This window comes from Ctenocephalides felis, unplaced genomic scaffold (assembly GCF_003426905.1).
Source record: "Ctenocephalides felis isolate EL2017-DRISC unplaced genomic scaffold, ASM342690v1 CF-g0.4_SCAFFOLD_03571, whole genome shotgun sequence".
In the NCBI taxonomy this organism is placed as follows: Eukaryota; Metazoa; Arthropoda; class Insecta; order Siphonaptera; family Pulicidae; genus Ctenocephalides; species Ctenocephalides felis.
Genome location: NW_020539725.1, coordinates 22,667,360 through 22,681,388, shown reverse-complemented (window position 1 = coordinate 22,681,388; position 14,029 = coordinate 22,667,360). Strand labels below are relative to the sequence as shown.

At 28.7% G+C, this 14,029-nt stretch overlaps 1 protein-coding gene across 1 annotated transcript in view; it reads right to left on the bottom strand.

Moving 5' to 3' along the window:
* The window catches only part of LOC113384389 (kazrin-like), a 387,846-nt gene that overhangs the window by 45,405 nt on the left and 328,412 nt on the right, over positions 1-14,029 (bottom strand). Inside the window, exons 4-5 of the mRNA XM_026622105.1 lie at positions 9,108-9,259; positions 5,578-5,964 (exon numbers count right to left, since the gene is read on the bottom strand). Of these exons, the coding sequence (XP_026477890.1) occupies positions 5,578-5,964; positions 9,108-9,258 (538 nt within the window). The 5' untranslated portion in view covers position 9,259. The remainder of the gene's footprint in view (positions 1-5,577; positions 5,965-9,107; positions 9,260-14,029) is intronic.

Sequence of the window (14,029 nt, the reverse complement as noted above, 5' to 3'; positions counted from 1 at the left end):
ATATATATCTTCTTGTAATTGTAATGAAGAATAACATAATCTTTAGCATGCACTGATTGGTGTTATATTAGACGATTCTAGGAACTGAGCTCTGCATTTTAGGATGCTGATGGAACTACATAAAAATACCTACAGTTTCATATTTTTCCGGTCCTTATTAGAAAATTCTAAATATCAGCAAAGGCAGATAGGCTTTAAGAGAGATAGATAGGAAACTATCAGGTTTGCTTCTGCAAGAATTAATATCTACTTGTAATTGTATTAAAGATGAACACGATCTTTAGCACGCACTGATTAGAGTTATATTAGACGGTTCTAGGAAGTGAGTTCTGTATGTTAGATGCTGATGTAAATACATAAAAATACGTACTAACTGCTTTATACTTTTCTGACCATTTGAAAATATATATAGCAATAAATATTTATGCATCAAATGAGAAGTCATTAACAATAGAAAATTTTTAAATGTCATCAAAGACAGCTAAGCTTTAGAAGAGTCAGATAGAAAACTGTTAGGTTTTGAAATAAAATAGTATCTATTGCAAGATGAACAAAATATTTAGCTGGCGCTGATTACAGCTAAAGTAGGTGATTCTAGGAACTGAGTTCTGTATTTTAGAATGCTGATGGAACTACATAAAAATATATTCAAGTTCCTCTTTTTCTGACCATTTGAAAATATAGAGATCAGTATATATTGATGCATCAAATAAAAAGTCATCATCGTTTGAAAATTTTCAATAACATCAAAGACAAGTAGGCTTTAGGAGAGACAGATAGGTTTGCTTCTGAAATAAATAATATGTTTTTGCAATTGTAATGAAGATGAATAAGATCTTCAACAGGCACTGATTCGAGCTATAGTAAACGATTCTGAGAACGAAGTTCTGTATTTTAGAATGCTGGAACTACATAAAAGTGCCTACAGCTTCATATCTTCATGACTATTTGAAAATATAGCTCGCAGTATACTGTTTAGTTTCCATCTCAAGAAGCCACGAAGTCAAAGAAAATCATAACAACGGGTTATTTGAATTTGTAAGTTCTAATCGCTGATATATATCAATAAGAAAAATTAATTTTGACCGTGTGTTGTAAGAAAAAAATGAATATTATTACCTAAAATAACCTTGATTAAATATTTACATATAGGAGCAAATTTAGCTAGGTAACAAGAGGTTCTCAGTAGTTCAAGGTAATATTTATGTTGTAGTCCCAATATTTAGATATTTCAGAATCAATAGGTCTATTTAAAGTACTTTTATTCGTGATTGATTTATCCCTGTCAAACTGTAACAAACCAATGATACCAATTTTAAGTGATAATGAATATTATAGAACATCATATATTTAGCATTTTACTAGCCAGTTTTCCTGTTGCTTACTATTAGACATTAAATATATGGGTAGTATTTCTCAAACATAGATATGGATTTTAACCAATAGTTGAAACTCTAAAAGTTATAATTTATAGTAACTTTTTAGTAAAGAATCTAAAAAAACAATAAGAGTAAGTTCAACTAAATACTCACTACAATTTTATTTTGATGATACTATTACTATATATATAGTTACAAACTAGTATCTATCAATGAATTAAACAAATGGGTTAGAAGCAAAATTTAGAATTTAATAAGTACAGTTCTTTTTAAATAAACCGTCTCATAACTTTCGAGAAAGAAAGAGAAAACACAAATTCAAACCTCTTGAAACATGATAAAATATTACCTCAAAGGATGTAGTATATGAACAACTCAGCAAGAAAAATGACAGAATAAATAATTCAAATAATGATTGCAGGGTGTATTTTTGTCAAAAAATTGCTCCCTCGTTCAACAAATTACATAATCATTGCTATCACGTTCGCTTCATGTTGAAGTCGACCCTCTTTATCTGATTATTTTTGGACCCGGAAAAAACCTCTTTTTGGGCACATAGTGAAAGGACACAACGCATGTATATATATGCAAATCACTGTGCCATCTGTCCTGCATAAATATAGAGGATCGGAGAAAAAGTAATATGGGTAATATTAGTACACCAGGATAAATAACTAGGCAATTCTTTCAAAAGTAATGGTTAATTCGCGCGAATTTTTATGTTAAAAGCGTGTAATATCTTTGATAAAATGATACATGGGTGTATTGCTCTTGCTGATATGCAGATTTTAATAAAACAGAATATAAGATAGTCAAATTCGATTTGACAACCAAAACTACGAAATTTAATAAACTTGCAATGGCCTTCCACAAGTATTTCAATTTTAATTTTATTCCAGATTTACCATATTATTTCCGTTCCATATTTTTTCGCGAATTAGATGATATTGAGAAATAAACAAACTGTAGTAAACATTATATGCGTTTTGCTAAATTCTCTACCAGAATTATGATATTATTCGCAAAGTGATGCAATTAAAAAATATATATATATATATAAATATATCAAATATGAATCTATTATTCTCTATCTCTATATCTATTTATTAAACTGCCATATAAAAATTTAACGGTGGATTTTTTAATGGTATAATTTTTTCCGAGTTTATTCACTTAAAACAATATTTATTTGCGGTGTTACCATCCATTATATTTATAAATACTCTATCACATGTGTAACCAACACTCTCAAAGCTTGTTTACTTAATTTAACGCTTTTAATTATTCAAAGTATTTTTATCATATAAAAATAATTGAAAACACTATATTCAGTGCTGTAAAATGAAAACCGATAAATATAAATGCATCCATTTTCAAACGTTTCGTATAAATATTAAGCGTTTTATCTATTGAATGGTAACTGTAATCCAAATTATGATGCAAAAAATAGTTATTTTAAAATATCAGCAAATATTTTATATTTGCAAATATCAGACAAATGTTTTATATTTAGATCAACAAAAATTTAAATGAAAACCTTTACAATACGCCTAAAATATGTAATACCTTTAAGCATAAACAATTGTTTTGCTTACCATATTCTTAATAAATAGTAAAAATATAAGCAAATATAAAGTTATATCTGTATTTAGAAATATAAATTTAAGTTTCGGAGACGTACAAAATAAAATAATTTTGCGTTTATGCTAAGTTTACACAAATCTAATAAGAGAAACTTAAAAACTTAACATAAAAAGAATACAACATATCGAAGAAAAAAAATGCTCATTGCTTTCATGCGTAAAATATAGCTGTATAATAATAATATCGATTTTACTACTCAACATCGCAAGTATTTTTAGCACATAAAAATGTTAAATTTTTGGATTTTTTTAGATTTTTTTTTAAATCCACGTAAATAAATACGCTTGATATCTTACGATACACCCTCCCTCCACGTGATATATCGTGATTTTTGGTCAAACAAGGTCTCCCCCTTTAAACCTCAAGTGATTAATGAACGTCTCTAAGTAGATATATCATTTTGTCCGAAAGTGAACAAAAATGATTAATTATTCTAAATTCCATGAAGCACCTAATTACTTAGAATTAATCGAAATCACTACGACTAGGATGAGTTTATTGATTTTAATAGAAGTAATTACAAAAAGCAATAGATAGGTTCCCAAGAATCATAAAATAATCACCCTCAAAATAAACTTTTGAATGCGCGATATACGTTTGAACTGATTGCTGCGCCAACTGATTGCTGCGCCAAGACTGAGATGACGATCAACATCTGACAGGATTGTAATTATGACTTTCATCACGACATACAGCCGTGGAAACGTTATAAAAACTAGCCAATTTTGAGATAAGTCCACTGTGTTATTTTGTCCATATAAGCCATTTCGCTTGTATTTTCTCTCTATATTAATCCTTTCGCTACGAGTGTCGTTCATGGACTACCTGTGCATACAGGTGTCGTCTATGGAAGACATGCTTTGCTTCAAGATTTATCATTATGAGTTAAAATATTGTAAATTCTAATTTTTTATTGTAATTTTTAGTTTATTAAGAACGTGATTTTTAACATTTCAACAAATTTTGTTTGTGGCGGGTTCAGCTCACAGAGTAACATTTCCAACTCACATGCTGGAGGTTCTGAGTTAGAATCCCAGGCAAATAATTTGAAATTATAATAGAATTATGAATTGTAATGAAGAATATGTATGTAAGAATAATTAGAAAGTATAAATAATAAAACATTGGAATTAAATGAATAGAAGTAGTAGAAGAAGCAGGAACAAATTAGGAGATGAAATGGGTAGATAGTAAAGAAGAAAAAAGAAGAATGATGACAAGTTGACAAAGTATAAAGAAGAATAAGAATTATATGAAGAAGATAGAATGAAATTGAAGATTGTATACAAGTAATATTGTAGGTGACTAAATGCTCGAGTAAGCGAGGCCATTAAAATAATAAAGAAACAAGTTTTGTTAATAATGATAGAAAAATTATAAAGAAATGGCGTGCTTGTTATGGTCAGCATCAGTAGCGCTACTAAGCGGAACAGTGTTCCGTACAGCATTGTCACTCCTGTGAACGACACTCTCGTAGCCGGTATACCGGTATACCGAATTACCGGTAAACTGCCCGATTTTTCGGCGGTTTTTTACCGGTATTTACCCCAAAAATACCGGTATTTTCGGAATTTTTACATAAGCGCTATTTGATACAAAATACACTAAAGTTTAAATTTCTCGGAACAAATTTATCTTTAAATTCCATAATCGCATAAACAGCTATATCTGCAAGTGATTCTATAAGATAAACAAATGTCAAATATTATCTGCACTCGTCATTAAACTGAATATTTATTGCTTTCGAAAGGGCTTCATATCGTGTTACAATAAATAGAATTGGACTGATAGATAATGATGTTTGTTTCATCTTATGTAAAAATGTAACGGGTTTTTAAGTGATATTTGCGCCAAAATATTTTATATCATACAGATTACGTCTGCGTAATCCTTATTTTTTCCAACTTTATACATAATAATTATGATAATTACTAAATATTTTTGCTTCTTATTACAATTATAAAATATTATTTTTCGAAAACGTTTCGAAGTGTGAAAATACTATAGAAGCATCACATTGTTTTAACAATTATAGTAACTTATTATTTATCTCGACAAAGTATCCGATCTTAAATTAGTGTAGAAAATTATTTTTTTAAAATATTGGAGATTATGCTAATTTAACACATCGGATACAGACAATACAGTTTATTATAATATTGTAATATGATCTTTTATGAGTTTTTGGTCTTTCTTACTCATAGGTTTGTATTTGGTGAAAAGAACTCAATATACTCGATAGTGATAATAAATTAATTAAATTTGATATAATTTTGTTAAATTATTATATAAGAAATAAACTTATTGCTTTATTTTATTGTCTTTATTGTTCAGTTCAATTTAGTTGTAGTTGTATATACAATTTTTTATATTTGTACTAGTAACTTTCAATTTTGTTTACGTTTGTTTAAGATAATAAAAATACCGGTAATTTACCGGTATACCGGTTTTAAAATGAAAAATTACCGAAATACCGGTATTGAAATTTCATCTCGTAGCATGAAAGGGTTAATGACTAATGTCAGACCATTTCTTTCAATATTATACAACTTACCGCTCTCGGCATTCGAGCTTCCAGCCCCATCGCGATCAGTTTTGTGGCTTCTGCCGCTCTCGGCCGCGCTGTCCGATGACACTACACCGTTAACGCTCGTACGAACCGATTCGTTGGTCGTGTTATCACATTTATCCCGTATGGTCGCTCCACCGTTCGTAATAATTGTCGTTTGGTGTTCGGTCGATGAACCGTTTTTATTATTTTCTAATGAAAGTTTAGAGTTTTTGAAAAATGAAGCTCGTTCCGTAATATTGTTATTGGTCGAATGTTTTGTGATTTCGCTTCCGCCGTTTGCGAGTTGAGTGGGTGCGTTTGTAGCCGCTGTTGCCGTTCCGTCGCCTGGCTGCGGTGCTGTGCCGTTCAGCTGCATCGTCGTGGTCGGTGCTGAAAAATAGAAATATTAATTGAATATGCTTTTTCTATAAATTTAGTAAATCGAAGAACAAAATATGAATAAACTAAAATTGAAGCATATTCTGTTTATATTTTGTTTTGAGAACTTATTCTGTTCTAGAGACATAAATTCTATGCGATTTTGGGAAGAGGTAGAAAAAGGAAAATAATATTTCAACTATACTTTCTTTTTACAAGTTATTAATTAATGTTCTGAGAACATAAAAAATACATATTGAAAATAGTCAAAGTTTTAATTCTAGGAAAAAAATGGGAGGTCTTAAAAACTTTGTACTTTTCCATACCCATGATTTTAGCCCTCTAATTAATCCAAAAAATGAACTAGTGCGGCGTATGGCATCGTGCCTTGAGGCAAATTGCTGGAACTTCCCGTACCGTAACGAAATGTTCGAGGAATATTGAATGTTTTCAAATAGATTATTATAAATATTGTAACATTGTCTAATATTTATAAGAATCATATAAACTGAATTGAAAAGTTGAAATTATTTGTTTAAACTATATTAGAACTATAGTCAGAATTAAAAATAAAATCTGAATTATTTTCGATATACAAATTTTTTTTTTTGTAAAAAAAAATTAAAAAAAAGTTGAAACAAAAAAATTTTGTTTTTTAAAATCAATTATTTTGTTAAGACAAGCAAAAAGTTCTTTAAATCATCTGAATCGGACGCTTAATATTCTCGAAAACTGCCATTTTTTGCACATTTAGCTCCGTATCTTTGAAATGGCTGGGTCTGCCTTTGTCAAAAACTAATAAACACTTCTCCCAATCATTACTAATTGAATATTTTTTAGATCATTCAAATCGGATGCTCCGTTCTCTCAAACACTTGATTTCTATTCTCTGCACTATTTGCTCTTTATCTCCGTAATTGCTGGACCTGCCTTTGCTAAAAACTAATCAGCACATCTCCCTATCAATTGGAATCGATTGTTTTTTGAACCATTTAAATCGGTTGATCCATACATACATACAAACACTCACACACACATCCATTTTTTCTGTGGTATGCCAAAATGTTCAGGATCCTTCAAAACGTCGAGAAATGTAAAAAATTAATTTCGATTTTCGGCCCATTACAATAACTACCCTACGGGTAGTTAAAAATATATTATTAATCTAGAATAATGTCGCAATCGTAATCGTAAATAATTTGTTTTCACAGAATATTTTTTTGTGTGTGCATATATTTAATGTGAATCATATACATTATTTTTCAAGACCATGAATTTGGTCTTTATTTATTATTTAAAAAAACGACTTTTTTATATCTAGTCTTTTTAAAAATACGAGTATTTAATTCGGAATTTGGACATGAGTTTAGTTCATACAGAAGAGAAGTCTATAAAGAAGACTCTCGAAAACTTTAAAGTAAATCAACCCAGTAGAAGTTAAGAAATCGTGGGTATGCTATCTAAAAAGACATCTTGCGTGCAGGAAGGAAAAAGAGGATGATTGTCGTAACAGCTATATCTTCGAAAATAATTTTGAAATATCGTCTTGTTCCCATGTTCTTGAGTAGTTAAATTGTCAAAATATAATAAACAGTTTTATTTTTTCAATTTTAGACCAGCAGACCCCTTTGAACAGATGAATTAGTGATTTGTTGCATTGCGCTTGCGGCAAATTTCTATGTTTTTAAAGGGCTTCAAGATTTCTAAATTAATATTTAATAAAAAAAATCATCAAGAAACCAATATTCAAAATTCTAAATTATCAATTAATTAATTTATATACAAGATTAATATAAAAAGTCTACATTGAACAGTCATTTTTAAAGTTCTTATTTTTTATTAAATGATAATTTTAGTTAGTCATATGCACCAATATGTAGATTGATTAATTTATAAACGAGATTAAAAATATAAAATATTTAAAGTTAAGCAGTCTTTCAAAATTCTTATTTTTTATTAAATGATAATTTTAGATGGCTTTATTATACACTAATATCTTCATTGATTAATTCATGCATGAGATTATTAATATAAAATGTTTAAGTTAAACAGTTTTTCAAAATTCTAATGTTTTAATGTTTAAATGTATATTTAACTTCCCGTAGGGTAAGTTATTGTAATGGGCCGAAAATCGGAATTGAAAATTTTTACATTTCTCGACGTTTTGAAGGTTTCTGAACATTTTGGCATACCTCAGAAAAAATGGATGTGTGTGTGTGTGTGTGTGTGTGTGTGTGTGTGTATGTATGTATGGATACAAATTTTCGCCCACGTTTTCGGGCGTACGGATCAACCGATTTGAATGGTTTAAAAAACATTCGATTCCTATTAATAAGGAGAAGAGCTGATTAGTTTTTGGCAAAGGCAGGTCCAGCAGTTACGGAGATAAGGAGCAAAGAGTGCAGAAAATAGAAATCGAGTTTTTGAGAGAACGGAGCATCCGATTTGAATGATCTAAAAAACATTCAATTAGTAATGATTAGGAGAAGGGGTTATCAGTTTTTCGCAAAGGCAGGCCCAGCCATTTCGGAGATACAGAGCTAAATGTACAAAAAATGGCAGTTTTTGAGAGAACTAAGCGTCCGATTCAATTGATTCAAAGAACTTTCTGCTTGTCTTAACAAAATAATTGATTTTGGGAAAAAAAAATTGTACCATTTTTTTTTTTTTTTTTTTTTTTTTTTTAATTTTTTGTGTATCGAAAATAATTCAGATTTTATTTTTAATTCTGACTAAAGTTCTAATATACTTTAAACAAATAATTTCAACTCTGCAATTCAGTTTATATAATTCTTATAAATATTAGACAATGTTACAATATTTATAATAATCTGTTTGAAAACATTCAATATTCCTCGAATATTTCGTTACGGTACGGGAAGTTCCAGCAATTTGCCTTAAGGCACGATGCCACCCACCCCACTAGTTTTTTATTTATATCATTCATTACTAACAATTTGTGAAAAAGTTTATTTTATCAAGTGGTTTATACAGAAACATTAGTTTTTTAAAATATTTTTACAAATTCTTTAGAAACAAAAACGACAGCTTTGCCTTGCTTAATGAAAAGCATCAAATAAAATCAATTACTCAATTATGTAACAAACAATTTATATATATTTATTAACTTTATATTGAATCTTTTATTCTATTACCTGTATTAACAGCTGACGTAGGGGCGACAGACGTAGCGGACGTAGCAGCAGCTGCACTCGCGGCGGCCGCAGCTGCTACGTGTGAAGCTCGGGGAGGGGGCGGCGGGGGAACCGGGGCTTTGGGGGCAGCTACTACCTCACACTCCGCCATGCTGTAAATAAAGTATTGTGTGTGATTTGAAATTATTATTTTGACATGTTTTAAATTATTATGGAATAAAACTACAGAAACATACATATTAATAAACATAATAATGATCATGTCATTGGACATGATTGTGATCAGGGGTGTTGTTTATTAACTTGGTGTGTTATATAAACTTTGTGATGTATTTTTCTATTTATTATATTTTATGATGAAAATGTACCTGTAAAAGATACACAACAAAAGTTATTTTTATTCACCTTTTTGTTACATCAAATGTATACTGTGAGATACCAGAAACAAAACATTTTAGGAATACCATGGGAATAACACAAATAATATAACAAACATGATATATATTCTAACAAATAAACTCTATATATAAAAAAATCTATTAGTCAATTAGTCTGCTACCTCATAATTCGGTTTAATTAATAATAATTAAATTATTAATTAACTAATAATTAGTTTTTTTGTGATATGAAATTATTGTTCCGAGAGATTTTAAATTATTTTTGAATAGAGCTAAAACAACGCAAATTTCATTCTACTGTAATCCTCTATTAAGTAGTATCTTTTTATCATGACTATCATAATAATAATAAAGATGAAATTTGTTTTGGGGTCAAGAATGTATAGTGCATTAAATATTTATTTTCGCTAATAATGTTTTCGCTGTTAAATATTCATGCAAACACGGAATTGTATATAATGTCTTATAGTTTAAAAAAAATTTCAATTATCTTCAGCTATTAAACATTTAAAAAAATCTAGAAAGAGTTCAGATAAGATTCATGTGTTACATATCGATAAAAGCTTGCGTTTGCAAAAAATGGACAATTTGTCATAATATCAATGTTATGTATTATATAATCTACCAACATGCTAAATAATTATGAAAATCCTTATTGATTTTGTATTTTTCTATATTACATTTTCAGATAATATGAACACTTATTGCACAATAAGGCATATTTTATATTTTTGATGAATAATGGTATAAATTAACTTTTGATTGTGGGATGATTACATTTGATTGTGAGATGAATTTATATTATATTCATGGCGTTTATGTCTACAAATTCAGCATAAAAAAACAATAACGTTACTACACATGAAATTAATAGTATGAAATAAAGCGTGAATCTCAATAATTGGCAAAAACATTTATTATTGGTGTTAGCATATTTGCTAATATTAAAATGCAATATAAATACAATATAAAAATAGTTAAATGTATTTCTTTTATTTATTACTTATAACTTAAAAATAACTTAATTATTTATTATTAAAAAATTTAAATAGAAATTTTACACACAAATATATAAAACACAAACAAAAACTAAAATGGCAAACTTTAGAGAGTATAATTTTGTTCTGAGAGCTAAGTTCTTATTCTTTATTAATTACCAAACATAATTAATGATTTAAGATATTGAAATGCTTTGAATTAAAAGAAATTGTGAAATATTGAACTTCAAATTGTTTACAAAGCTTTCGATAATATTTCTCTTTTGCAAATTATGCAGTCCTTTTTGACTTTGAAATAGTTATTAAAGGTGAATTGTAAGGTGAACATAATTTTTTTAAGTCGGGAGGTGTAGTAGGTTTTTAAAATAACAAATGCTAATTAAAGATACAATGAAACATGACTGTTTTTTAATATGAATCTTTTTTTTAAATCATTATTACTTTTAGTAAAAACTTTATTTTTCGATTATATTTTGGGATCTTATATTTTTCGCCTTTGAGCCTTGAATTCAATTCTATTCCACTTTCTTCATATTAAATTAAAAAAAAAAATAGCTCTTGTTCGTTTATTTTCATAAAATTTGTTTTCATAAATTGTGAAATATTGAACTTCAAATTGTTTACAAAACTATTGATAATATTTTTCTTTTGCAAATTATGCCGTTCTTTTTGAATTGTAAGGTGACCGTAATTTTTTCAGTCGGAGAGTGTGGTAGGTCTTTAAAATAACAAATGCTAATTAAAGATACAATAAAACATAACTATTTTTAATATGAACCTTTTTTAAAATCATTATTGCGGACTTTTAGTGAGAACTTAATTTTTCGATTATATGTAATACTTTTTTATCTACGATATTATATTTTTAGATCTCATACTTTTCGCTTTTGAGCCATGAATACAATTTTATTCCACTTTCTTCATATTTAATTGAAAAAAAAATAGCTCTCGTTTGTTTATTTTCATAATTTTTGGTAATTTACCTACATATACATTTTTGGAAAGCTGGTATAATCTGGGACAAACAATCTAAATTCGAGACAAATATTGCTATTAAAAAATCCTGGGACACGAGGTGTAAATCCGAGATTGTCCCGGCGAAACCGGGACGTATGGTTACTTTAGAATTGGGACCAGTCAAAAAATACCTATCATTATATAACAATAGTAAGTAAATGAAGTAACGTAGCGAATTACGTGACAAGGTAAACCAAGTTATTATTATATAGGCCAGAAAAAATAAGTTTGTATTAGTAGGCAAATAATTATAAATTTAATCATCAAATCAAAGATACTAAACCGACGCAAATATATTACTTTGAAAACTTTCTTTCCGTTCATCCCTGTATCCGACTTTTCCGCAGATCCATCAGTACAACTTTAAACACTTTGAGCTTATTTCCTTTCCGCTGACACTAATTGTTAAATGATATATTTTTTTCGATCGCATTCCAGATTATGTTAAACTTTTGATCTAACTCACTCGAAACTTCGTTCGAACTTTAGTAGAAACGGGGGATACTTGACTTCTTGGAAAAGCAGAAGGTACTGCCGGATAATGCGTACATCGGGATAAAGTTTCCAAACGAGCGAATACAAGTCGAGTCGTTATTAGAAACAGTCCATTACTCGAGGGTTACGCAATTACGCGGCGGCTATTTGCACGAATTTAGCGAGGGATAAGCCGCCGTCGACGGCATTAAGGTGCCTCCGATGGAACATTAAAAGAGAAAAAACATGTAATCAGCTGTGCGTAGTCGAGGATTTAATGTTCTCATTGTCATCACGAAATTAGTCCTTATTATATCAATAAAGTTAAGCAAATACATGAGCTCATATGTCACCCGATTTCTTAATTGAGTAATGATTATGACATATAGAGTAGAGCGGGGCTTAAAAATTTGCGGGTAAAAATCCCACACCAATATCTCAAAAACAAGTAAAGTCAAGAGTTTTTGGGAGATTTACAACAATGTATGAAAAGTTATGGATTTTCTTTTGCTGTCAGTTTTTTCGGTTGTGAGCACTGTTGTTTAGTTTGCGAGACCTTAATATACCTTATTTAATTGGTATACGTTGTTTATAAAATATATTGTTAGTTTTAGTTAGTGTTAGTTTTACCATTTGAGCTTTTACCCTGGTACAGGTATGAACAATAAAAAATAGTATATAAAAAAGTAAATTAAACTAAGAAAAAAATAGCTATTCCAACTCTGCTGATAATTATTTTTGACGAAATACCCGATCAAGGTTCTATACAGTGTTATCTCTGTAAAAAAATAATTAGATAATGCATCTATTATTTCCTAAATTTCTTTAAAATTAAAAATGAGATATTGAACCTGTTTGCGGGCTGACCTTCCGAATTTATTCCATTTATGGGGTAAAAAAGACTAGGTGGCAAATTTTGGAAAACAGTAAAAAAACATTTCTATAATGATAAATTAGCTGGACACAGTCAGATTTGTTTGATAGGTCTTATTTGTTGTGATATTAAGTTCAGTTTGGTTTTCACAATATAAATGCTCAAAGTGAAATTGGACCTTTGTGCACCGCCTTACTCTACTCAAGAGACATCTATAAAATTACACTATGAAGTTAAACTATTTTATAGGCATAGTAATGTTACTGGTCTCTTTTGTTGAATACTCATATGAGTTGGTAGTCACAAACTATTCAAAAGTTTGTTCTTGAAAACAATGTTATCAGAAGTGCAACTTGTTGATGTCATTTATAAAAACACACGCTTGAAGTCGAACTAATGTTATATTTTGACGTGTGTGCCATTTAGAGGTTAGATTTTAGAAGTCGATGTAGTGTATACTGCTCGATTTAACAGCCATAATATATCTTTTTGACAAAAGAGACTGGTAACATAACATAACTATTTGATCCACAGAATTGGCCCCTTAATTTTGGTTAAGGGGCCAATTCTGTGGATCAAATTTTAAACCAAATATAATTTAATTCAAACATTTAAATCTTACACAAATATATATATATATATATATATATATATATATATATATATATATTCAGTTCTTACTCTAAATATGTTGTAACAGTCATTTAAACTAAAATTTAATTTATGAAATGAGATTGTTTCGATAAGAACAATTACTAAAATATAAAATTTTCATAAACTGATCCTCTTAAATGAACAGTTAATTTAAAGATCAAGCGTTGTAAATATACAAGGAATATTATTGCATGATAAACAATATCGAAATATTAACATAAAAAATCTGAAATATACTCGAGGAAGAATATTAGTGGTAGATACACAGTGCAAATTATGTAAAAAAATTTAATAAATGAATAATAATAAAAATAAATAATGAATAAATAATGAAGGACGAACTTTTTCTTCGATTTCATAATAATCAAAATATATTTTGCAAAAACTACTTGACCATTCTTTATAAAAATCAGTAAAAATTATCGTTGTATTTAGAAAAAATATAGGTACAAAACATAATTTATTAAAAAATAATAATAGTTTGATTCATATTCACGCTATTTGAAA